General features: G+C 33.5%; 2 protein-coding genes across 2 annotated transcripts; both read right to left on the bottom strand.

The window, feature by feature from the left end:
• Positions 1 to 106: 106 nt before the first annotated feature.
• Positions 107 to 3509, bottom strand: LOC128988145 (peptidoglycan recognition protein 1-like). Its single transcript, XM_054409371.1, has 4 exons — positions 3419 to 3509; positions 2416 to 2698; positions 1912 to 2033; positions 107 to 413 (listed from the first exon to the last, which is right to left on the bottom strand). Exons 1-4 carry the CDS (start codon positions 3438 to 3440, stop codon positions 184 to 186), a joined length of 657 nt encoding a protein of 218 aa, XP_054265346.1. The 5' UTR covers positions 3441 to 3509; the 3' UTR covers positions 107 to 183.
• Positions 3510 to 14693: 11184 nt separating this feature from the next.
• LOC128985695 (apolipoprotein D-like) lies at positions 14694 to 21889 on the bottom strand. Its single transcript, XM_054405481.1, has 6 exons — positions 21777 to 21889; positions 19373 to 19487; positions 17334 to 17556; positions 16691 to 16845; positions 15790 to 15945; positions 14694 to 15011 (listed from the first exon to the last, which is right to left on the bottom strand). Exons 2-6 carry the CDS (start codon positions 19484 to 19486, stop codon positions 14874 to 14876), a joined length of 786 nt encoding a protein of 261 aa, XP_054261456.1. The 5' UTR covers position 19487; positions 21777 to 21889; the 3' UTR covers positions 14694 to 14873.
• Between the last annotated feature and the right edge of the window lie 758 nt (positions 21890 to 22647).

The raw sequence follows: 22647 nt of genomic DNA on the forward strand, positions 1-22647 counted from the left end.
GTATAAAGTGAGTTGCGACTTTTTTTATAGAAGAAGGTGTTGAATATTATTTTATGAGAGGATGTTCATTCAATGAATGTAAAATGAGATTAAAACCAAAAAAGTCTAATGTATAAAGTAAATAATTTATTTTTATTTTAATAATACAGAAAATAGTAACCTAAAAAAGAAAAATCCTTAGATTCAAATAAACATAACATCATATTGTTCATACAACTCCCTTAACTTTGTGACTTTAGGTTTGAGCTTTCTACCCATAATGCCTTTTAATTTTCTTTCGCCTATTCCAGCAAATCCCTCGTCTCTGAACCAAGTCTCCTTATATTTTGGACTTATTTTTCTGCTTTTGATGCCAAAGTCCAAAAGCTTATAGGCAGTTCCCACTTGGATTGGCAGGGGGTATTTATCGTGATCTGAAATTTGTAAAATAAAGTTTATGTTAATATTACCTATATAAAAATTAACTATTTGATTATATTTTTATTTATCAGAGAAATATGTGATTGGATGATAAGGCTCTTAAATGAGGCTTTCTTAAGTGTAGTAATTTTATTTGAACCAACATTAAATAGAAGTAAGTAAATCTTTTGAATTACCAACCACCATGGGCACCATGGACCAACTTTGAAGAATTTTAAAAGAGTTTTTCAACTTTGAATTGTCCATAGTTGGTTACTACATCCCTCCCCCAAGAAGTCAAAATTTTGGCAGCGAAGAGGAAGACAATTTATGAGTAATCTGGAGATGACGGGACCAAGCAAGAACAGAGAAGTGCACACGACTCGGCAGGAGACTCGGGAGGCTGGGACCAGCCGACCAGTGGACCAGGCAACGACTGATTCAGTAAATCAAACCTTCTGGTCTTACAGTATCTATTCAGGATGGGCGAGGTCGTGTAACCTGTTGGCATATACTGCTCACACACTCACGATGACATGAACACACTTTCTTTTGCTGCCCATGTTGGGAAAGGGCATAGGGGACTCAAACGCACTGTAGGACTGCTGTCGGTAGACACGGTCATGCTGATGATGATGGAGGTGAATCGGTCCTGTGTGTCACAGTTTGTTCAGGGTATTCTTCTCTCCTAGAAGCTTGACCAGTCTTTGTCATGTTCTGTTAATACTGTTCTATGAAATGGCGACCATACATAGTAGGTATTTTAAGCCAAGTATGAATGGAGATGAGTGTAGGATGAGTGGCGCGATTTTGTAGTCTTGTTAGTTTTACAGGACAAAGATCCACATTTTTAACTCCAATGTCAAATCCGTCCTCCTGTATGCCAGCAAGACTTGGAAGATGGACAGAAACAGTACCTCACAGCTCCAGGTTTTTGTTAATCGGTACCTGCGGTGCATATTAAGAGTGTTCTGGACAAACAATATCTCACATGAGCAGCTATGGGAATGCACAGGGCAACAAAAGATAGACATAGATATGCAAAGGAGGAAGTGGAAGTGGCTATGACACACCCTTCGAAATCCCGATGCTGCCATTGAGAATAAGGCGTTAGAGTGGAACCCTCAGGGGACACGAAAGAGAGGAAGAACTTGCGGCACCTGGAAAAGAACAGTGGAGAAGAAGTCTGTGAGCATATGAAGAACTTGGGGTCAGCTGAGGGACTTGGCGCAATATAGGGTTGGATGGCAAACTCTTCTGGATGCCCTATGCTCCTAGCAAGGAGCTACAGGAGATAACTTAAGTAAAAATAAATTGTTGGTTACTATATGACCGAGCCAAAATTTTTGTACGGATCACTTTATATGTCCAGGAGGAGAATGTGGGGAAAAAGCTAGAAGAGTATAAGAGCTTTATCTGCTACACTTAACTATAAGGCAACCACAAGAAAAAATATGTAAAATTATGTAAAATTTAAAACACCAGATTTATTTTTTATATTCAAACACTTACCCATGTAGAATCCAGTAAATGCAATGTCTATGCATTTGTCTTTGTTTTTCCCCCAGAGATGGTCTGGTATTGTGTCCCAACCTCTACCCTCGTACACTCTGCCGTCTGCACCAATCATGAAACTGACAACAAACCAACAGAAATTACTCATTTAGAAGTAGATTAAACTCCCAAAGCACCAAATATGACACTGAATAGCAGAATGGTAGAGAGATTAGTTATCTGGAAGTTAGATAAATGTCTTTGTTCTTCCATTTGCAATGTTCTTGAAATTTTAAGAATATCGGGGGGGGGTTTGAACCGGGACACTTTAGATGTAAACATAAACGCTCCATTATTAATTAGCGCAACAGCTATTTCCGTTTGCCGGGACAGAGTTATTGCCACTTTTGTCTCGCCGCAGCCTTGTATTAGGTCAATTTTAAACATCCACCTTCTTAGGACTTGTTTGTTGGACTTTTCCTTTTATATGGTATTTGTTTTCCTACAACACTTTATACTTACTTGTGTGTGATATCAGGGTAGCCACAGCCCATGTAATTCTCTTGACACCTCTGGAGCAATGCTTTACATTCCGTCAGGTTGTAGCAAGGTTCGGAAGCAGTGCAATTGAAGTTGACCCTAACAGCTGGTCCTTTCATGGGAGTCAGCTGATCAAACTCTGGATTACATTCCGGCTCGACAGCCTCCCACTCCTTTCTGGATATTATAACCAAGTCCTTCGGAGGGTCTTCCTCGGCAAACCATTTCTTCTTGGGGAAGAGGACTCTTTTTGGTAGACTGTCGGCTGGAACATAATTTAAACTGGGGATTTGAAAAGTCAAATTGTGGAAAAGACATAAATTATATTAGCTCTAAAACTGGTAATATAATTTTCCCATGTTACAGGGAAAGACTGGTAAACCATCCAAAGTAGCTTTCGGAGAGTGTTTGATGTTATGACGGACTATACTAGACTAATAAATCGTTTTAAATTGTGTTTAAATTACAAATTTCATTCTATTATCACACTGTCTATTGCCAGCAACATTTTTTGTCATTAAAAAGTAAATATAATAGGTACAGTATTCTGATATTCTTAATTTCAAACCAAACAAACTACACAGTCATCAATTTTTTGGGGGGTTAAATATTTTTGACCATAATAATAATACATATTATACAATTGATAGGTAGTGCTCTTTAAGACGAGTCTCCCAAAAACCAATTTTCAACTATCACCAAATTAAAAGTGCCCAGTAAATTGGAAATATAAACATAAAAAATCACAAATAGGCTTTATAAACTTTAATATAATAAACTTTATATTTTTTTTAGTTTTAATTTCTGAAGTTTGAATAGAAAATCTAAAGCAATTTTGTGCACACATAGATGTGTGTTTGAATGTATTGTTTTAATGTGGTGGTAAGAAAAAAAGAATGATTTGGAATGAAGTTTGCATGTCATGTAGCATATTACATATATATAGATAGACGGACCTGAAATCGCTAAAAGCAAAACCGCTTACCACTATGCACAGGCACTTCCATCTAATAAAAATTGTTAAGTTTTCTTCAATCCATTCATTAAAACCCATTAATATAAAACATTCTAAGCCTACAGACTTATCAGTTACCACTAACTTTTTTCTGCTGTACTATTTAGTTTCAAATAATCTTTTAAGATAACATTTCAAGATAAAAGAAGGGTCATGTATGATATAGAGTACAAATTATTACAGTAGGAAAGTGTATACATTTTCTTGGTAGAGTGGTTTTTATGGAGTTGCAGATATTAAAATTATGTTGAAAAAAATAAATCAAAGTTGGTTTATGGATTTCTGGGATTTAAATTGACAAACGAGGATTAGGTGTGTGTGTAATAAATTACATACTATTTATTTAAAACCCACCCTGTATATTGAAGTATTTAGTAGTAGGTAAGTTTATTAGTTTATTATGCTGCTCACAATTACCTTAGTCTATACTTTTGATTATGTTTTCTCCCTCATAAATTTTTAATTGAAAACTGACTCTCTATCTCAATTAATGAGAAGTTAAGTAGAAAGATTTGTAATGAGACCTATGTTTTATTCTTTGCTCAAGGTTAGGTTACAACATTAGTTTATTGAAATTTTAGCCTGAAAAGTAAATCTACAAATTTGTTGACTAAATAATAGTTTTTGTGAGGGATCTAGTTGTATTTCGATAGAGTTAAAGAGTTACAAAGCAATGCAAACACACTCGACATTTAAAACCACAACGTTTATCTCCTGTAGGTTTTTAATTAAATATCTGTATTAAAATTAAATTTAATGCTTTAACATGACAATTAGCATGAAACAATTTTGTATTCTTTTATAAGAAATTCCCTCAATCTGGAACAACTTATATGTTTTAACCATAATTAGAATTCTTAACGACAAGCAATGTACAAACCGAACCCCTACAAAAGGAGATAAAGATATATTTTATTCATATTAGCAGCTAGAGCTAGCTTCGCAGCTTCAGAATCTGTGACATATTTGATATAGTATCAAGCACAAAATCTAACGTCAAGTCATTTTCTTCTATACATTTTATACATATAACATTACAATATTTAACTTGAATTAACTAAAAACATCACCAACTGTTATGATAACCCAATTTTCATATGGATGGATGTAAAAAAAATTGTATCATGGCCATCTATTTCATGTAAACAAATGTAAACTTGAAAAATTTCAGATGGTTGACAACGGACTTCAGCACAAACTTTGAAATTTAAAAACCTAATGGACGAAGGGTTTTTACAGGATATAATCCAAACCTGCAAAAAGCAGATAGAGGATGGAACCTTTAAATTGATACCCAATATGCATATAAAAATAAATATTAAGGGTCAACTTGCTGAATACAAAAATTCAACACATTCTTTTAATACTAAAGATAATTATTTCATTACTTTAGATACCTACAATATCAAGACGTTAACATCTACCTCCAAAACTCGAAACTAAATTGTAGCTAATCTAAACATAGTTTAGTCCATAACTATTCTTCTTGAAAAAAATTGTTTGTGTAAGTGGAAGATATAAAATGATATACTTGTTCAAATATGATTTCTGAAAATGCAGAACATCCAACATTAGAAACATAATTGTTTATCCATACAACATATTTACAAACATAATTTAAGCTACTTCCATCACTCTTCAAAAATCTTTTAGACTCAACAATTTTTACATCGATACAAATAGCACAGCAATTCGTGAATATTATGGGTACCATTATGTGAATGCTATATTACCATCATTCCCATCAAGACAGAAGCCACTGCAGGATAAAACAACCTTTATTTTCATCAACTTCAGTGATCCACATGCAGTTTCATGGCCCATTCACACCTACATAAGACTTCATTTCTCGGTTTACGTTTTATTACCTGGAGTGAACGAGTGAACCACATTTGTGTTTGAACTAAAGAAAACTCACCTCTTCAGCGTTCTTTAGTGTTTTACCACAAATTTGAATTATCGGGTTTATGAGTGAGTGTTGAAAAACAATAAGGGATGTGATTGAAAAAGTATTTAGAAATATTTAATGTGACTTTTCAAAATTTTACAGTATTTTAATTTATGGGTTAGGAATTTTTTTTAGTGCAATAATAGAAATAATTTTGATTTGACGATTTTTCAAAAGTTATATATTTAAAAGAGAAAAACACATTTAACACTTGTAATCATTTGGCACTATTGGGGAGCAAGCTCGTTTAGTGGTTAAAGCGCAGGGCTTCTGAGCCCAATGGGTTCAAAACCTACCAATCACCAATGGATTTCATCCATTTGAAAATGCCGTGAACCTCCAGGACTAGCCTGAAAAAATGTGCTATAAAATTCCGGGTTAAACCTAGCGCCCTTAAATATGCAATTATTACATAATACAATGCTTTAATACTCACAGGTTTTAAATTTAATCCTGTAAGTTTTACTATATCCTATTGTTCAACCTTTGGAATGGAATTGGTTCTAAATCCTGTTAAAACAGGGAATACACATTTGAATAGTTGTAACTTGTGACACAGCCAATGAACAGCCTAGAATGACTGCTAAGAAATATATAGTTTCACTAAAATCAACTATTTTCTAGGTAAAGTGGTTACATATGTCCTTTGAATCTGAAGTCTAAATTTCTGGACCCAGAACCTATGTGCCATTGGGCTACCAATTAATAATGGTATCCAAAAGATTGTATTGTAATAAAACCAGTGCTCTTACCTTACTCTATACGAAACAAAAATGCCCTCTACCTACAGACAAAAAACAAAAAAAAAAAAAAATGGATGTGAAGAGGACAACAATTTAATTTGTTTTCTTTTAAATTAATTGTTACAAAATAATGTGATTAGAGATACACTAGATCTGTGGGTAGAGAGAGACTTACGTAGATTGAGGTCCTGTGACCATGGACAGACACCTCGACTCTGGGGAAACGCTCAGAATGTAATTTTCTCCGTACGAGCCCCGAGAGCCGCCCATGTAAATTATGTCCTTCTTTACCTGATGATTCCACATCCTAACTGAGCTCAACAGTATCCTTAAAGTAAAAATAAGTTGAGCTGAGTTTATAACATGTTTTTTTAGTTTGCGAGTTTTACCAATAATCAGAATCTGAATTGTTTGGAAGAAGACAAACAAGTCTACAATTGTATTTTTTTATTCTTAGACCGAGAAAAAATTTTGACTTGGATAACAAGGTGGAGGTTATTGAAGGACACTAATACAGTACAGTGTACTCATACATGAACAATCAAATTTTTGTGGGGGTCGTTTTTTTTAAACACACAAACCTATTACTGCTGAATAGGTTATTTTTCTAAATTATCCAATTATGTACGAGTTTGGGCTCAGTAAACTTGAACATTTTATTTCATCCTCTTTGTTTTATTTAAAACTAACTCTCTTCTCAGCAACACGTGTTTGTTGTCATATTACATTTTTCCTTATTATTATATTGTTAACACATGTTGCATTCAAAGTGTAAAAGTCCTCTTGTAAACCTAATGAGTGTGTTCATTTTCTCTCTCTCATATTCATTAATCCCAATATCTCCATTTCTCTACATATTGCCCCTCTGGTCCTTCGAACTAATTCTCATTAAATCCTTTCTCATTTCTATTCCCCTTTCTCGATCATTCCCTATAATTTAATATCATTCTTTCTACAAAACACTCAAGTATATCCAATAAAAAACGAGAAAATGTTTACATACATACATTTTTTATCGTTAAGAAAACAAGATCCACTGAACGTTGCCAGGTTGTATATTTCAACCAACTTCTTGGATGCAGAAGTCTACTAAAGCTTCTAAATGGATCAGTAGTTGCAATTTTTTTTTGTTTTAAAAAGAACATAAAATGAGCCAGTCACAGTTTGCGTTAGTGTCTATATTTTCTATCTTATTTTACTGAAATATTTGATGTGGCTTAACAGATTTTGAAGCATACCGTAGTGTGTCTTAAAGTAAGACGTGCAATCAGTTTGTCTTGCTGAACAAGTCCGGTTATTCTACAGAAATAAGTAATTTTACATATTAAGAGCTGTTGGTGGCTAAAATTAAACTACAGTGCGCCCATTAAAAAATCACAAAAAAACACATAACTGGTGACAACTTTAAAATGTCTAGTTCAATCAATAGTAAAAGGTAATACATAATTTAAAAACTGCAAACAGTAAATTGTAAATAAATTTAAGTTTAACCATCAAGAAACCCAACAAAGAAAAGGGGTTCTCAGGTTTGGAGTACTCTGTGTGGAATAATTTCCACCGCTAAAAACATCCAACACAAATAACTATTGTAAAAAGTAATTGATAACCAAATTAATTAAAAAAACTAATTTATTGTACCTCATATATCTTTCCGGCCTAATTTTTAATCAACGAAATACAGTATAAAATATTACCTCCTCAACAGTACATGAATCCAACCAAAAAGTAAACTTAAAGAACTAATGTTGAATAACATCAACTAAACAAAATTTCCCTCCTAAAAACAGGGTGAAATAATGGCGGGAAAGGCGGGAGCGCGGATATATACAAGGCTCAGGTGGCGAATAGTCTGACATCTCGGCCGCCACTTTATATTTCGCTGTCCTACAAACAAAATAGTCCAAGAATTTATTTGCAGACTGGGATTCTTTGTTATCTGCGCCCGACACTCGCCTTGGATCTGGGGATTGTACATCACTTATTGTTCCGCCACTGCTACCAACCCCACTGCTTGCCAGAATTAATGTTGGCAGCACTGGCGGTGCATTGTTTGGTGGTAGTTTTCTGTATTCGTCTTGATTCCAGGAAAATTTGTGCCATGGTTGAAAAATACATTATCATATAAAAAATAGTTTACAATATTTTTTAAATAAAGTAAAATGAAGTAAATTAAACATGAATTTCCAATGGAACATATAGTCTTTAGTGAAAAAATCAAGAGGATATAATTTTAAGTAGGTTATATGGTTGAACAAAATATATGGTTGGCGGTTCAAAGAAATAAACTTGAGGAAATAAACTTAGCCTACATTGACTAAATATCTGTGCACAGTTGCTATTAAATCATGGAATAGATTATAAAAATATTTAGGTCTAAAAGTGTTGTAATGAAATTTTAATAAATATAGTAGTATTTGATAAATTATCTATTGTACGACCTGAGCAACCTTTAAATTCTTTATTTTAGTCCAGCAGAATAACACTTTTAGGATGAATAAACATAAAAAGAAATTAAATATAAAAATATAAACTATTGATCTGATAAACAATTTGTACCAAAAACACACTTTTCTTCAGTATGAAAATCCCCTACTAAACAAATAAGACGTTAATTACTGGTATTTATAATTTCCATATTAAATGCAGTAGCTCGTATTACCTTGCACGTTATAATGAGTTTTAACTAATTTTGCCTGTAAGTAATAGTTGTAATTTGCAAGTTACGCATTCCTTTTAGAAATCATGTAATAGCGCTTTATTAATTTTAAACTAGAAATGTCATGAACAACCAAACCTACATCACCTAGTTGACTTATATTGGCATTAGCATAACCCACAATCGCATTTGAGAAACAGACTGAACACAAGACGATAAAAAGATCCACGTCCAAAATTAGTGGGGTAGAAATGTTGGGAGATCAGCGATCCAATAAATAGTTGGCCATGACTGGTGAACGTGCCACAATCCACGGGATTACCGGCTCAGCCATCTTTGTATTCCTTCCCGTGTGGGAGTATGCGACCAATCGGGGGGAAATAGAGACATCAGAATGTAAACTCGTGGAAAATGTCTTTGTTAACAATTTAACCGGCATTTTTTCAGTAATATAAATATAAATATAAATAAATTTAAAAATATAAATGTATTTGGACTTTTAGTGTGTTTATTAGTGTACGAAATAAACGGGGGGAGCGAGCTGGTCTAGTGGTTAGGGCGCGGGACTTCGGTTTCAGAGGTCCCGGGTTCAAATCCCGCCAAACCACCAATGGATTTTATCTATGTGATAATGCCGCAACCCCTAGGTCTAGAAAGTAATGTAAGGTACCTGAAGTAATGTGAAAAACAGTTCCGGGCTCCGGGCTCGTTCCTAGCGTCTTGGACAAAAAAAAGATAGTGTACGAAGTTCGACAAGACGGAGAATTTTTACTGGGAACTCGACTAAGACTAATCTTTCTACAAATATTTTTAAAATTTTTAGGTCGTTTATGAAGGTTTTCATGACAGTTGGAAGGTAGATGATGGTTTTGAGTTTCAAAAGCCATTTTATGACTTTAAAATTTTGGACAATGTAATTGAAACTTAATGAATTTTAATGCATTAAAAACACACAAATAATGAATATTTTTATGTTTCAGGATTTTCACTTTATTATTAAAATTAGTGAGTAAAAATGCTTATGTACGAAAAAGGGAATATGTAAGATATTTTTCCTAGGGTAACAAAACTAATATACTGGTAATACGATTGATAATTGATCTAAAATAAAATTTGCCATAGCCAAAAAAATTGTAATTGTGTATACGAAAAATATTCGTTGCATTATTACCCAGTTTATGGTTATTACAATACCTGAATGCTACTACTTCGTAGATGAACGAATCTCTTTTTCACGGTACTTAGAATTCATGCTGTCTTTCTAAACACAATTTTCCTTAAAATAAAATCTTTCATTGAGAACTGTATTACATCAGAACAGAAATATATTTTTTTAGAATTTAGATAAAGTTTTACTCTTATTTTTTTAGCTTGATGTGTAGTAGGTAAAGATACAATTGTTTGAAGAACAATAGATAACCTTAAATTAAAATATAGAGAGTGTAAGCATTACACTTTTTCTAGGGAAAATTTCTTAATCAGTCATGCCCGCATACAATAGTTATAATATCCTTATTGTCAAGCTTATTTGGTTTATTTAAAACTCGATTTGATTATAATTATCAAAATCATATTACAGTTCCTTGGTAAACAAATATTTCAAATTGCCCAAGCAATTGTTTTCCAATTACGCCAAAGTTTTATAAAACTATGTTTAATTTTAATTCCTGTAAGTATATAATTTTCGCACACATTGCCATCAATGATAAGCCTACCTACACATTTATTCAAATGAGATACAACACATAATCGGAAAAGGTGGAATAAGGCCAAAGCCATAAAGGTGAATAGAGACATAAGAACATACAGTGGCTTAAGTAAAGGAGGGCCGATGTCTACGATAAGGTGAAGAAGGCAATCCAAACATAAACATATATGCAGCAATGGTAGAACCGATAAATAGAGCGTCGTGATACGTGAACGTGACGATCTCTTGTGGTGGGGGGGGGGGGGGGGTTGACTGTGGGGGGAGTGGGATTTACATGTAGTGAATATGTACACAAAACTTTCAAATTTGGGTGTTAGTAACTATAGGTTACAGAAAGTTTTGGGACATCAAAATAATACATTACGTAAAATGTAGTTCGTTAAAACTATTTTACCTACGACCGTTTTTTAAAGTAGCCGTTTCGTTTCAGTACAGTTCTTAGAATTGAAAAGTATCTCATAACAGCATTGTTTACTTTCATAACAGCATAGTTTTACTCATAACAACACGGGTAACGGACCAATGAGGTTCAAGGATTGAGAGAGGAGAAGTAAAATTGTAATGATTCAAAATTCAACTAATCAGCTGTTCAGCACAATTTAATTGTTGATTGGTGCAATTAGTGTGTTCGTTGCATCACTGTCAGTGGCAATGAGAGGTTATAAACGAAAACATAACCTCTTTTAGAAATTATGAATAGTGATTTTTAGTAGTTAAAACAATGTCGTAGGTAAAGTAGTGTACGCAACTCGCGTAAATAATGTTAACGACACTCGTAGAAGTTTTTAAGGCACTCGCCAAGGCTCGTAGGTACCTTAAATTTTCTACTCGTGTCGTTAACACTATCTTTACGCAATCGTTGCGTAAACTACTATTTTGCTTTCTTACGTATATTTTCGACGCTATTACATGTTTAGGCATGATATAATCATAGACAATCAACACGAATAGACTACTCATTCAATTGTAAATTTTGAATCTCGTTCTTCGTGTCTAGTTCATGTTGGTGACACTGATCGCTAGTGTGGACGAAATTTTGTTTATGTTATTTTAGGGTTAATTTAATGATTCGTGCTTTACTGTTTGGTTATACCTCTAGGGGACGAGTTATTGTTTATGGTTATATTGTCTTATTTGGTTAAACGAGGTTTTAAATTACTGAAATAACAAGAAACAGAACAAATTGTGAACAAACCCGTTCTGTAAGGTGCACCGGACGGAATTAACAATGACATTTACTTCATTCACCTGATTTTTTTGTGATATTTGAAAAATAAATGCTGACACTATCTATTCGCCGTGGTGTTTTTATTTTATTTTTTCAAGTCTCATTGGGTTTGTTTACTAATTTTGTCATGTTTTAGGCACTTTTTCACTGGAGGACGGGATCAGATTACAGATCCCGAAACAATAAAACTGTATTTTTCATTAATCGTGACTGAAAATGTCTGAAATAATATTAAAAACAATTTAAGAGGGCGTGTTTCATCTGTGGCCAATTATTCTAAATTTAATAGGTAATTTTTATATTTTTTTAATTTCCAAATTTGTGGAACAATATAGGCTATATTCAAAAGATAAAACACAACTGTTCCATCCGTAGTTAATAAGTAATGATTCTAAATTTATTAATTTTATTTTCGTCATACTGCAGCGAAAACAGCCGTTTTTAATGCATGCGTCGCGGGTCTAAAGTAGCACAAAAATCATTTCTAGTCTCTAGGGAGTAAAAATCAGCTGTTGTAAACGGTTGTAAATTTCGATAGTGGCAATCGTATCGATCGAAATTATTTATCGATTGATTTATTAGGCAAGGTTTTAGCCTATTGTTGTCGATCACTTGACATATTGATGGCTATGTACTGTAACACAATCGTAATGGACGAAATTATTGAATCAACTAGCAGAGTACCCGTCCTTCGTACGGGGCTGGCATATAAGTAAAAAATGCTTAGTGCACTTATACTCAAGCTTTGCGTTTGCAACAGGGGAGAACACAGTTTTATAAAATTTGCTTCTTTAAATTTACAGTATACTTCTCGTATTACACATCTACCATAGCCATATTGTTCTAGAAATTTACCTAAAGAATAGAGAAAAATAAATTATCAAAAATTCGCAAAATATCACTAATTTTTAGGAAATCAAAAACATAAACATAACTGTAAACAATCCTACTATGACAGTTCTCATTGCTTATCACAGTTTTTTTTGTTTCTGCTTAGTTCAAATTAGCTGTTTTCATAAATGCCAAAAAATAGTAGTGCTGCACCCTGTTGGTAAATCTTATAACTTCGTAATGCTTTTCATATCATAGAACCAACTTTTTTAGTTGAAACAGCTGACTAAATTCTTTAATTCCCTTTAAATATGAATACTCATAAGGTTAACATGGGGAACTACAGAGCCACTGGGGCGGAGCCCGAAAGGATTTTTGGGATAAGAATATGACTATATGCTAATCGGGAATGTGAGCTATCATCATGCCAAATTTGAGCCCAATGTGTCCAGTAGTTAATGCGTGATTGAACTTCAAACAAACAAACAAACACACAAACTTTCACATTTATAATATTAGTAAGATTACTTAATAGCTGAATTGAAAACATGCTGGAAGTAGTTTTGGGGGGTTATCTTTACATACGTATTATTTCGTATTCTAGCTTTGTTTGTTAATTAATGATGCAATATGACGAAAAATATAGTTCACCACAAGGACAAAAGGTGACTTTTTAACCCTCGCTCATTTTCATTCAGGTAAAACTTGACCTCGAGTCAAAAAGAGTCACTTTAGGCCCTAGTGATGAAATATACTACTGTATTTTACCATCTCAAATTTGTGTGCAGGAATATATATATTTTTTATTAAGATAAAACAGCTGATCAGTAACGCAGGAGTCGCGTATAAGGAGGAGTTTTTGAGGCCGACACATCATTTACGTCGGGTTGTGGGCCCCGGGGGCTCGTGCAAAGAAAATTACATTCTTTAAGTCTCGGGGGGCCCAGGTGGCGTCCACACCCGCCAGGGAAATCTTTCAACCCCCCCCCCCCCACAACCACAGACCTACCAATACCGCATGTACTTTACTGTTTGTCATGGCGACTTTTCCTCTTTGTTCTGGAGTTTGATATGAAAATATATTTTAATTTTGTAGGTGGTTTGGAAGTTTTTGTATTTTTAGATATTAAAATAATTTTCTGAAGAATTATTCACTGTTTAAACTGTGATTACTGGTATCTGAAAAGAATTCAACACCTCGACATGTCTAATTAAAATACACAAAAATAAATTACGCATCAAAGGAAAAACACTTAAATGGAGGCTTTTGTAGTATATCATTGTCAATTTGTCAAAGTTACGAGAATAAAAATAAAAATAAAATGTTTGTTTAAAATGCTATAATGATTTGTAAGATTCTAAACAATTATGGAAACAAGTACATATTTTTATGTTTATCTTATATCAAATATATTTTACCTACGGACTTTTTTTAAACTAACCTTTTCGATTCAGTTCATAGAATAGATAAGATTCACTCATTACCGCATTGTTCACTTTACTCTACTGTACCATTTTTTTTACTTTACAGCACTAGTAACGGACCAATGAGGTACAAGGATTGCAAGAAAATAAGTACAATTGTAACACTTCCAATGTCAACTTATCAGCTGTTAAGACCAATTTAATTGATTAAACAATGTGGTTGGGACAATAGTAGTTGCATCACTGTCAGTGGCAATGAGGGGTTATAAACGAAAACATAACCTCTCTTAGAAGCTACGAGTAGTGATTTTTAGTAATTAAAAATGGTGTAGGTCTCTTTTTATGTAAACAACAATTATGTAAACTAGAACATATTTTTTATTTTACCAAATAAGTATTAATTTTGTTTGTAGGTTAAGCATTTTGTGACTCTTATAAATTACAGACATTTCTTTGTAGAAGTAATGTTTATTTTATTTACAATATATGTATAATGTTTATATCTGTTTATGCAAGCCATTCGCATTTTTAAACATCTTTCATTAGGGACGGCCCAAACTCTGGTCTTGTCATTATCCATCTTTTGTTCATAGAATAATTAATTGGTAGCCTAAGGACAAATAGTTAGGTTTATTTAGGCTATTTTGACCAGGTCATTAGGAAATTTGTGAGTGTTCAATAGAAAGAGGTTAATAAAATTTCCAAATTATCTAGAAAATATCTTTTATTGTATGAGAATTTTTCCTAGTAAAGCAGTTTCTCTCTTAGACCTATTTGATAAAAACATACAAAAAACATGACTACTTATAAACAGATATATCTAATTACTTACAATCTAATGATTTACAGATAACTTAAAACTATTTTGAGCAGATCAGTCTTTAGTTCAGGGAAGCCATTCTTGTTGATTTCTCTCCTGGTGTTCAATGAGTTCTTCTCTATCCTTTGAGCTTGAAACTGCTCCATAGAGTTTTTTAGCCCCTTCTGCTACTACTTCAACTCCATCTCCTATTTTTTCTCCTGCCTGTAAAACAACAACCAGAACTTAGCAAAATTTGGCTATCGGTAGTTTAATGAATTGGCATCACAAAGTATTAATTTGAAATTTAATCTTTAGGTTAAAAGTTCCAAATTATTGGTCATAAATAGTAGGATAACTAAAGCTTCAATTACAACTACTATTAATGTGAGCACAACAAGTGTCCCTAACTGATGACTTGGTGGCTGATAACTTGAGTAATTTTGGAACGATTGTTATTTAATTTGGCTTAAATATTTAGGACAGGATAAACGTGATGAATTTGTGAACCAGCAAAAAGATGGAGAGTCAACTAGGTCTTATGGGTGTTTGAAAATAATTTTTCAAAGCTTTACCTTAAAAACATATGGAAATGCCTAATTTTCAACAGCCATCGTGTAAAGCTTAAACAATTATTTTCTATCATGAAGGTATGTTTTTGTTGTATAATTAAAGATTACAGAAAAAATACAAAAAAAATCTACATTTTTAATCCTTATGGAGAAAAAGAAGACTGTTGTTGTATATGAATGTTTATGGATGTTGGTCAAATTTGGAAAATTAATTTATTTCAGCCTATACTATTAAAAAATTACCAAACAATACTTTTTCTTCCCCGGAGCGGCAAACCTAAGCACTCGTTAAACCTAATGTTGAATGTTGACTAAAATATGAAAAAGTATATATTTTTTAAATCTTATTAGTAAAATTTAAATTCGCCTGGTCTACAATTTTACTTTTTCGATGGTATTTTATTTTGTATTGTTGTGATGAATTCCCTTACCTTGCGTACAACTCCAGCAATGTTCTGAGGACTGAAAGTTTCATCATCAATGTTGATATCCACCTTCGTTTCATCTTTGTCACCAGGACATTTGCTCTGGTCGATCCTGCTCAGGTCGTAGGGGTCGATTCCAAAGGCACTAAGCTTGCCCTTGATCTAAAGCAAATGTAAGGTTTAGAATATGGCAATTAAAAATATAATGTGTGCATAAAACACTTAGTAACTGTTGTTCCACTTGATACATCAACTGTGTGAAAGTCAAGCCGCCCTGAACATATTCAGGATTGCACTTAGCCATAGCTCTCTATATCATTACCAAGAAGTGTTACGTTGTTTTTGTCACGTTTTATCACCTGAAGATCACGAATCTACAATATGTGATTATGGAAGCTTATAAAAAAATAACACTCCTCAACCTTTAACTTCAATGGCTAACCCCATGTCACCTTAAATGAATTTGTGTCTTTATTAGAATCCAGTAGTATTTTTTTTCTGGACCTTTTTGCTTACAGAATAAACTATTTTATTTTTGAAAACATTTTGTGTATGTAATAGAATACTCGTAATTATTTAAGAACTACGATATTCCATAGAGAATTAATTTAAGGTGCAGAGGAAAAAATAATGGTACACTTAAGTGGTGTCTAGCACTAGTGTCTGGTATCTAGGGCAAAGTCCATTTACCCCTCACCATCTTGTACTACAACACTCACGATGGAGGAAGACCCTGTGATAAAAGTTCCCGCACAGTGATCACCTCTTCGGCTCATCCTTGCTTGTCACAAGTATATTTCCGACACATAGAATTGGAAGCTCACGGTTGTCCCTATAAGTAAGTTTCCTCTATACCTCACTTCTCTGTGGATCTTTTTAACAGCATTCAACTCAAAACACTACTCACCTTATCGAGGTAGGCCTTGTCCAAGGTCTTCTTACGGGACAGGATAGTGGCGGACTGTCGGTTGCCGATGTTGAGAAGTTTCTGACACGTGAACACAGCTGCGTATGTTGTGTAATCGGTGTAAAATACTGTGTATGATGCAGAGCCAGCAACACCTTAAAATTATGTTGAATCAGGATATATTTTTATTCAAAAACACTAACACAGTTCAATGTATACCTCCGTTAACAACTATGAATTTAACAGCCAAGAAAAGAAAGGCTGAAATTGCTCCAAGACCACGGACAATGTAAGGAAACTGAGGAAAAAGTATTTTTGTCCCTGCGTCCTCTCATCACTTCTGCCAATATTTCAAAGTTAAATCACAATTGAGGCGACCTTTCCTAAATTTAGTTCCTAGTTTCCCTTTCCTAAGTGGGTGGTTCCTCTTTAATTGGAGTGGTTCCATCGTTGCCAAAATTCAAAGGCAGGTGTATACCAAAGAGAGAAAGAGGGAACATAATCAGTTCAAACTTTCAAGCAAAAGCTTTAAAACTATGATATTGAATGTTTTGGAAACAACTATGGTCCTTGGACTTTCCTGAACAAGAGTAGATAACCCTAAGTCCAGTTTATCACAAATCGTCAGCTGATAAATACTTACTGAGTGGGAACTTGACCACCATCTTGGCAGGCGTCTCGGGTGCAGGTACAGTCAGGTGTCCAGTGTAGTGGTACTTGTTGTCTACACTGGCCAATCCCAATATAGGATGCTCAGAGACCTGCTCCAAGTCGTACTCGTAGGGCTCCGAAGACTCGGTGAAGTTGTAGGTCAGACAACGACTGCTCGTGCTTGTTTTCTGGATCACGTACCATTTTCCGAGGAACTGTAAAGAATTTAAAGTTGTATTAGTCACCAAAGTCTATGTTAAGAGAGGACCAAACCAAAGAAAACTTTGAGGCAATTTTTTTAGAGTAAACTTCCTTTTAAAATTTCAAGTGTTGTTTTCAATTGCTTTTACACCTCGTCGTAAGTTTGTCTTTGCAGTTCTTGAATTATTTTTAATGCGAATAATTTTACTTTTATTTATTTTATAACCTCAACAGCACACGATCTTGGATGCGGCGCAGAATAAAAGCAGAGACGTTATTCTGTAGTTGCAGCAACGTATTACTTCCACTCTGCTGTGCTGTAATAGTGTAATCATTTCCAGGCCAACTGTAATTCGTAGTGGTTTAGTGGACAGCGAGCGCAAGCGTTTTTTGTGAATTCAATCACTTTCTTCATCCTTTCGATGGTTTTCACTTTCTCTATTCTAAAGATTTTTTACATATAACTTTTTTTAGGAGTGTTAAATCAATGTCTCAATTTTACAGTGGCTGGTTAAATGTTAAGATGTTAAATGTTAAGTTAAATGTTAAGAAATTCGGGTTGTTCAATTCGGTAACTAATTTAATAGTGTATTAGTCTCAGTTTTATAAAAAAAGCAAATTACTCTGTTCCTCAATTAATTGATACACACAAAAAAACAACAACATTCTACCGTATCCAAAAAAATGACTATAATTTGAGTCAATAGTAGTTAAAACTAATAGTTAGAAGCTAATAATAGTTATACATCTCTTTAGATTGGTAATAGTTAAATCGAGTATTTTATCGTACACTTACATAAGATCCTCGTGAAACCAAACCACGAAACAGCAACAATTATGTATTGCATTCGTGAAAATTAGCAATGTTTCCGACTGAAATTTTATACATCCTGGGTAAAAACAAGTTATTTTTACTTACACTCCTAAAACACCACAAACTGAACAAATATACTGCATTATAACACTTTGTTCGACCTTTCGTTACAGTTCACTAGCCTGTAACGTACCGCTGCAATGACCTTCTCTGGCATGGCTTTCTCTCCCATGCTAAACACTTGACCTACACTTTAATGACAACTTGTTGTCAAAAGACCAAGGAGAAACCTAACCTATGATTGCATCATTATGATGTTAATGATTTTGCACCGTCTCATTTGTGGTTCTAGCCTCCGGTCATGCGATTGTTGCCTTTCCTTGTTTATGTTTCGAAGAAACTTGATTTTAGAGAGATTCAGAATTCAATGGATAAATTTTATGGTGCTATATAATATTTAAATGGACTCTATTGAACTCTTTGCTGTGAAAGGTTTCCATTTACACAAGAATAAGGTACAAGTTCGGATATGTGTGACCAGAGAAGATCTCATAACTATTTTCACATCTAGGCACACATGTTGAGATATGTTTTAACAACAATCTTTCCAACAACAACATAACCCGTAAAAGTATACTAGATATTTGTTTACGTATAGTCATTTTACACAGAAAACAAATTATATATATTTCATTGCTCAATTTCCTTTCGTATTTCAATAGATTTTCTAGAAAAACTGTAAAAAATTATATGATTAATAAAAAAATATTAGAAAAGTAAAAGAATGAGAAAATTACCAACGTTTCGGATGCGCTGCAGCATCCATCTTCAGGGCAAAACTAACGTTAAGTACAATTCAACTACTGCATTGCTACCAACCCAAAACGTCGGTCACTTTGCCAATTCAATCACTCTATGATCTCTCGATGGCCAATACTCAATAATCTACTATGGCAGTAGGAGCCCACCATGAAGAGTAAGTCATATTATAGTTATAAATTTGTAAATATTTTTACCTTAGACATGTCAAAGTCTGGGACAGGTTCGACTGTAGGGCAACCTCCTAGGTGATAACTGTGACCTTGAACTAGGGCGGCCAATGCGGCCACAATACACAGTCTCGCCAACATTCTGAAAACAAATTAATTGGTAAAAACACAAGGAAAAATATAAGCGTTTATATTGTAGCTAATGGTGCCGGAAGACAATTTGATGATTTAAATCCAAAATCATAAAATCTTTGGGATTCAAGGACATGCTGCTTTCAAAAGTTCAAAGTTATTTCAGTACAGTTCTTAGAATTGAAAAGATTAACTTAACAGCATTGTTTATTTACTTGACAACATTGCTGTTTTACTTTACGAGTAAAGGACCAATGAGGTTCAAGGATTGAGAGAAAAGAAGTCAAATTGTAATAAACATCAACTTATCAGCTGTTAAGACCAATTTAATTGATTAAACAATGAGTGAGTGGTTGGGACAATGAGTTGTTGCAACACAATCAGTGGCAATGAGAGGTTATAAACGAAAATATAACCTCTCTTGGAAGTTGTGAGCAGTGATTTTCAGTATTTAAGAAAGGGTCTTGGGTAAAGTAGTGTAGGTACGCAACTTGCGTAATTAGCCTTAATGACACTCGTAGAAGTTTAAAAGGCACTCGCCAAGACTTATACCGTACCTAAAATTTTCGACCCGTATCGTTCAAACTATACTTTGTGATCGTTGCGTAAAATACTATAAATTGTGGAAAAGTAGTTAATTTATTTGGAAAATTCTATTAAGTTACACTTCAACCTCTACTACATACAAACATATTAGCTGCTGTAAAAGAATGATAAACATTAATTATACAGTTTTCGTATATTTACTTAACCAACTTGGTAATCTTCACAAGTATTTTAGATTTAAACGGTTATGTTAAAAGTTCTTTAATATCTGAACGTATACACTGTGGACTGTAATAATTATTTGTACGTGTATATTTTGGCTTTATAATCTGTGTAATTGTTCACTAATGCATTTTACCTTCAAAGCTGTCAATAAATAAAACTGGTTTGATTTAATTGATGACGCAATTAAATCGAGACGTAATCCAACAATGGAGTAAGGAAATGGTTTATTTAAACAACGTTTTTATCATTAAAAGATATCCCCGAGTAGTTGGTTTGTAAGGTCATTGTTAATGAACAAAGAAGTTCGTGAATTTGAACTTTGGATTGATAAGAGTCGAAGGTCGGAGTATCAAAAGAAGTAGATAATTTTGAATTGCAGTACAAAAGAAAATACAAATATTGTATACAATTCTTACAATTCATTTTCTGTTTAACCTGGTTTGATTATATCCTCTCAATACAAGAGAGTTTTTTTGTTATGTAAATATTGTATTTTATTTTGTTTTGTTGACGTAGCTAATGCATTTTATGTTAATTTTGCTGAATAAACGACTTATGACTTATGACTTATGACTTACAAGACTAAATCACTATTTTTAGGTTCATTAAAAAAATCACTTGCTATCGATTCTTTGTTTGATGTCCATTTGTTGCAGTGACCACATAACACCAACTAACTTATGTGATCGTTGATTTAATGGTGGTTTTATGGTGTTTGAGGGATTATTGTAATTTACATCATGACTAGCAATAAATAAAATTTCACGACGTTTCGGGATCTGGAATCTGATCACGTCTTCAGGTGAGAACGGGTGGAAAACATAAGTAGATTAGTAGTTAGTCCTGTTTACTAATCTTGTTATGTTGTAAAATGTCTTTAAAAATCACTCAAACACCACTTTAAATCATTAAGTATCTTACTGAAGGTAAATTGGACACATAGATATGAAGTTGCTATAATGCTTTATATCTTGAACCAAGTGTGTGGTTTAATTTACAATTAGTATACATTTTCAATGATAGCGGAAGTTGAAGAACAAGTACAACAAATCGTACCGTTGATATAGTTTTATCTTCACTTTATGAAGAAAAAACGTTGCTGGATTAATCTCTAACCCATCTAATGTATTGCAAATGAACTAATTATAACTTGTTTTCTTAATTTCCTGTATATATACATATTGTCAAGAAGTATACTTCATGATGTGCATTTTAAAGGAAAAATGTATAAAACAGTATAAAACATTGCTAGTTAAAAACATTTCAGCTTTAATTTAAAGAAAATCTTTCTTTCCTAGATATCTAAAAAGTTAAAAATTCATGGGATTAAATCAGGTGAAGTAATTTAAAAATTAAATCTATAGCAAAACCTGATAACCTCCTAGTTTACGAATTTTGAAATCAAGGAGTTAACAAAATTACTAAGGTGAAATAAAAATTATAGTGTTAAAGCGGAACTCTGTAAGAAGCTAAAACCACAATTGCAAAATGTATACAATATTTTAAGATGAATTAAAATCTACCTTACCTGCAATCAAAACAGATAATACTGAAGATCTGAATAGACAACACCAAAGGTCAGTCTGTCTGAGTGACCACTGCGTACCACTGCCGCCGACCACTGACTGACTGACTGGCGAGTGGCAACAGCTTCTTAGCGACACAACACTCTAGACTACGTCACGGACTGACTCATGGACCGGTTCCAAGTATATGATTGGGTGTTTCCTGTAATTCTACTCTGATGGTTAAGTAGTTAACGCGTACCCGCATCTGCGACGGCAAAAGTTGTTCGAAGAATCGGGATTTGTCTGTTTAGGGAATGGTTTTGTGGTTTGCGTGTAACGTAGTCTAGATTTGAAATTTCTTTGAATCCTCACTTCCTACAGCTCGTTATAAAATTGTTCTGATGAAGAGGAAAACTTTGAAAGATTCGTAGAAGTGACCAAAACTGCTGGTAGTCATGTTGCAAATAGACTGTATATTAAATTTGGAAATCATTTTTTAAAGTGGTTATTGTAGAAAAATAACCACTACAAACATTTTTGGGTGGTAAGAAAGCTTTTTTGGGCTTAAGGAGTTTAGGAGACAGCAAATAACTTAATTTGTTGTACCAATTGGCATTGTAAATTACGTTTACCCAATTATACTTTTTTGACCCAAGCTTTCTTTGCATAAGCATTAAGCAATGTAGACTTTTTTCCAGGGAGTTCTATTTATATATTGTCATTTTATAATGGTTATAGTGAATTGCAATTGTATCTATGACTATTTTAATGGTAGATACGACAAAAAAATAAAAATTCCAGTCAGTTATGAGGGAGGCTAAATGAAAATTAAGATATTCTACGTAATTTTTTTTGCTATGATGTTTGACTACTGGGCATTTAGGCGTAGAA

This window comes from Macrosteles quadrilineatus, unplaced genomic scaffold, assembly GCF_028750875.1.
Source record: "Macrosteles quadrilineatus isolate MER2022 unplaced genomic scaffold, UCM_ALF_1.0 Scaffold_2__2_contigs__length_208266976, whole genome shotgun sequence".
Taxonomy (NCBI): Eukaryota; Metazoa; Arthropoda; class Insecta; order Hemiptera; family Cicadellidae; genus Macrosteles; species Macrosteles quadrilineatus.

Bases quoted from the DNA above. Each gene is read 5' to 3' on its own strand.
- LOC128985695 (XM_054405481.1), bottom strand. From the start codon at position 19,486: ATGTTGGCGAGACTGTGTATTGTGGCCGCATTGGCCGCCCTAGTTCAA. The intron at 17,557-19,372 runs GTAAAAATATTT...AATTCTTTACAG, and splicing joins CAGACTTTGACATGTCTAAG to TTCCTCGGAAAATGGTACGT. The intron at 16,846-17,333 runs GTAAGTATTTAT...CATAATTTTAAG, and splicing joins GGTGGTCAAGTTCCCACTCA to GTGTTGCTGGCTCTGCATCA.
- LOC128988145 (XM_054409371.1), bottom strand. From the start codon at position 3,440: ATGGAAGTGCCTGTGCATAGTG. The intron at 2,699-3,418 runs GTAAGCGGTTTT...ATTATGTTCCAG, and splicing joins GGAAGTGCCTGTGCATAGTG to CCGACAGTCTACCAAAAAGA. The intron at 2,034-2,415 runs GTAAGTATAAAG...GTTTGTTGTCAG, and splicing joins TACCCTGATATCACACACAA to TTTCATGATTGGTGCAGACG.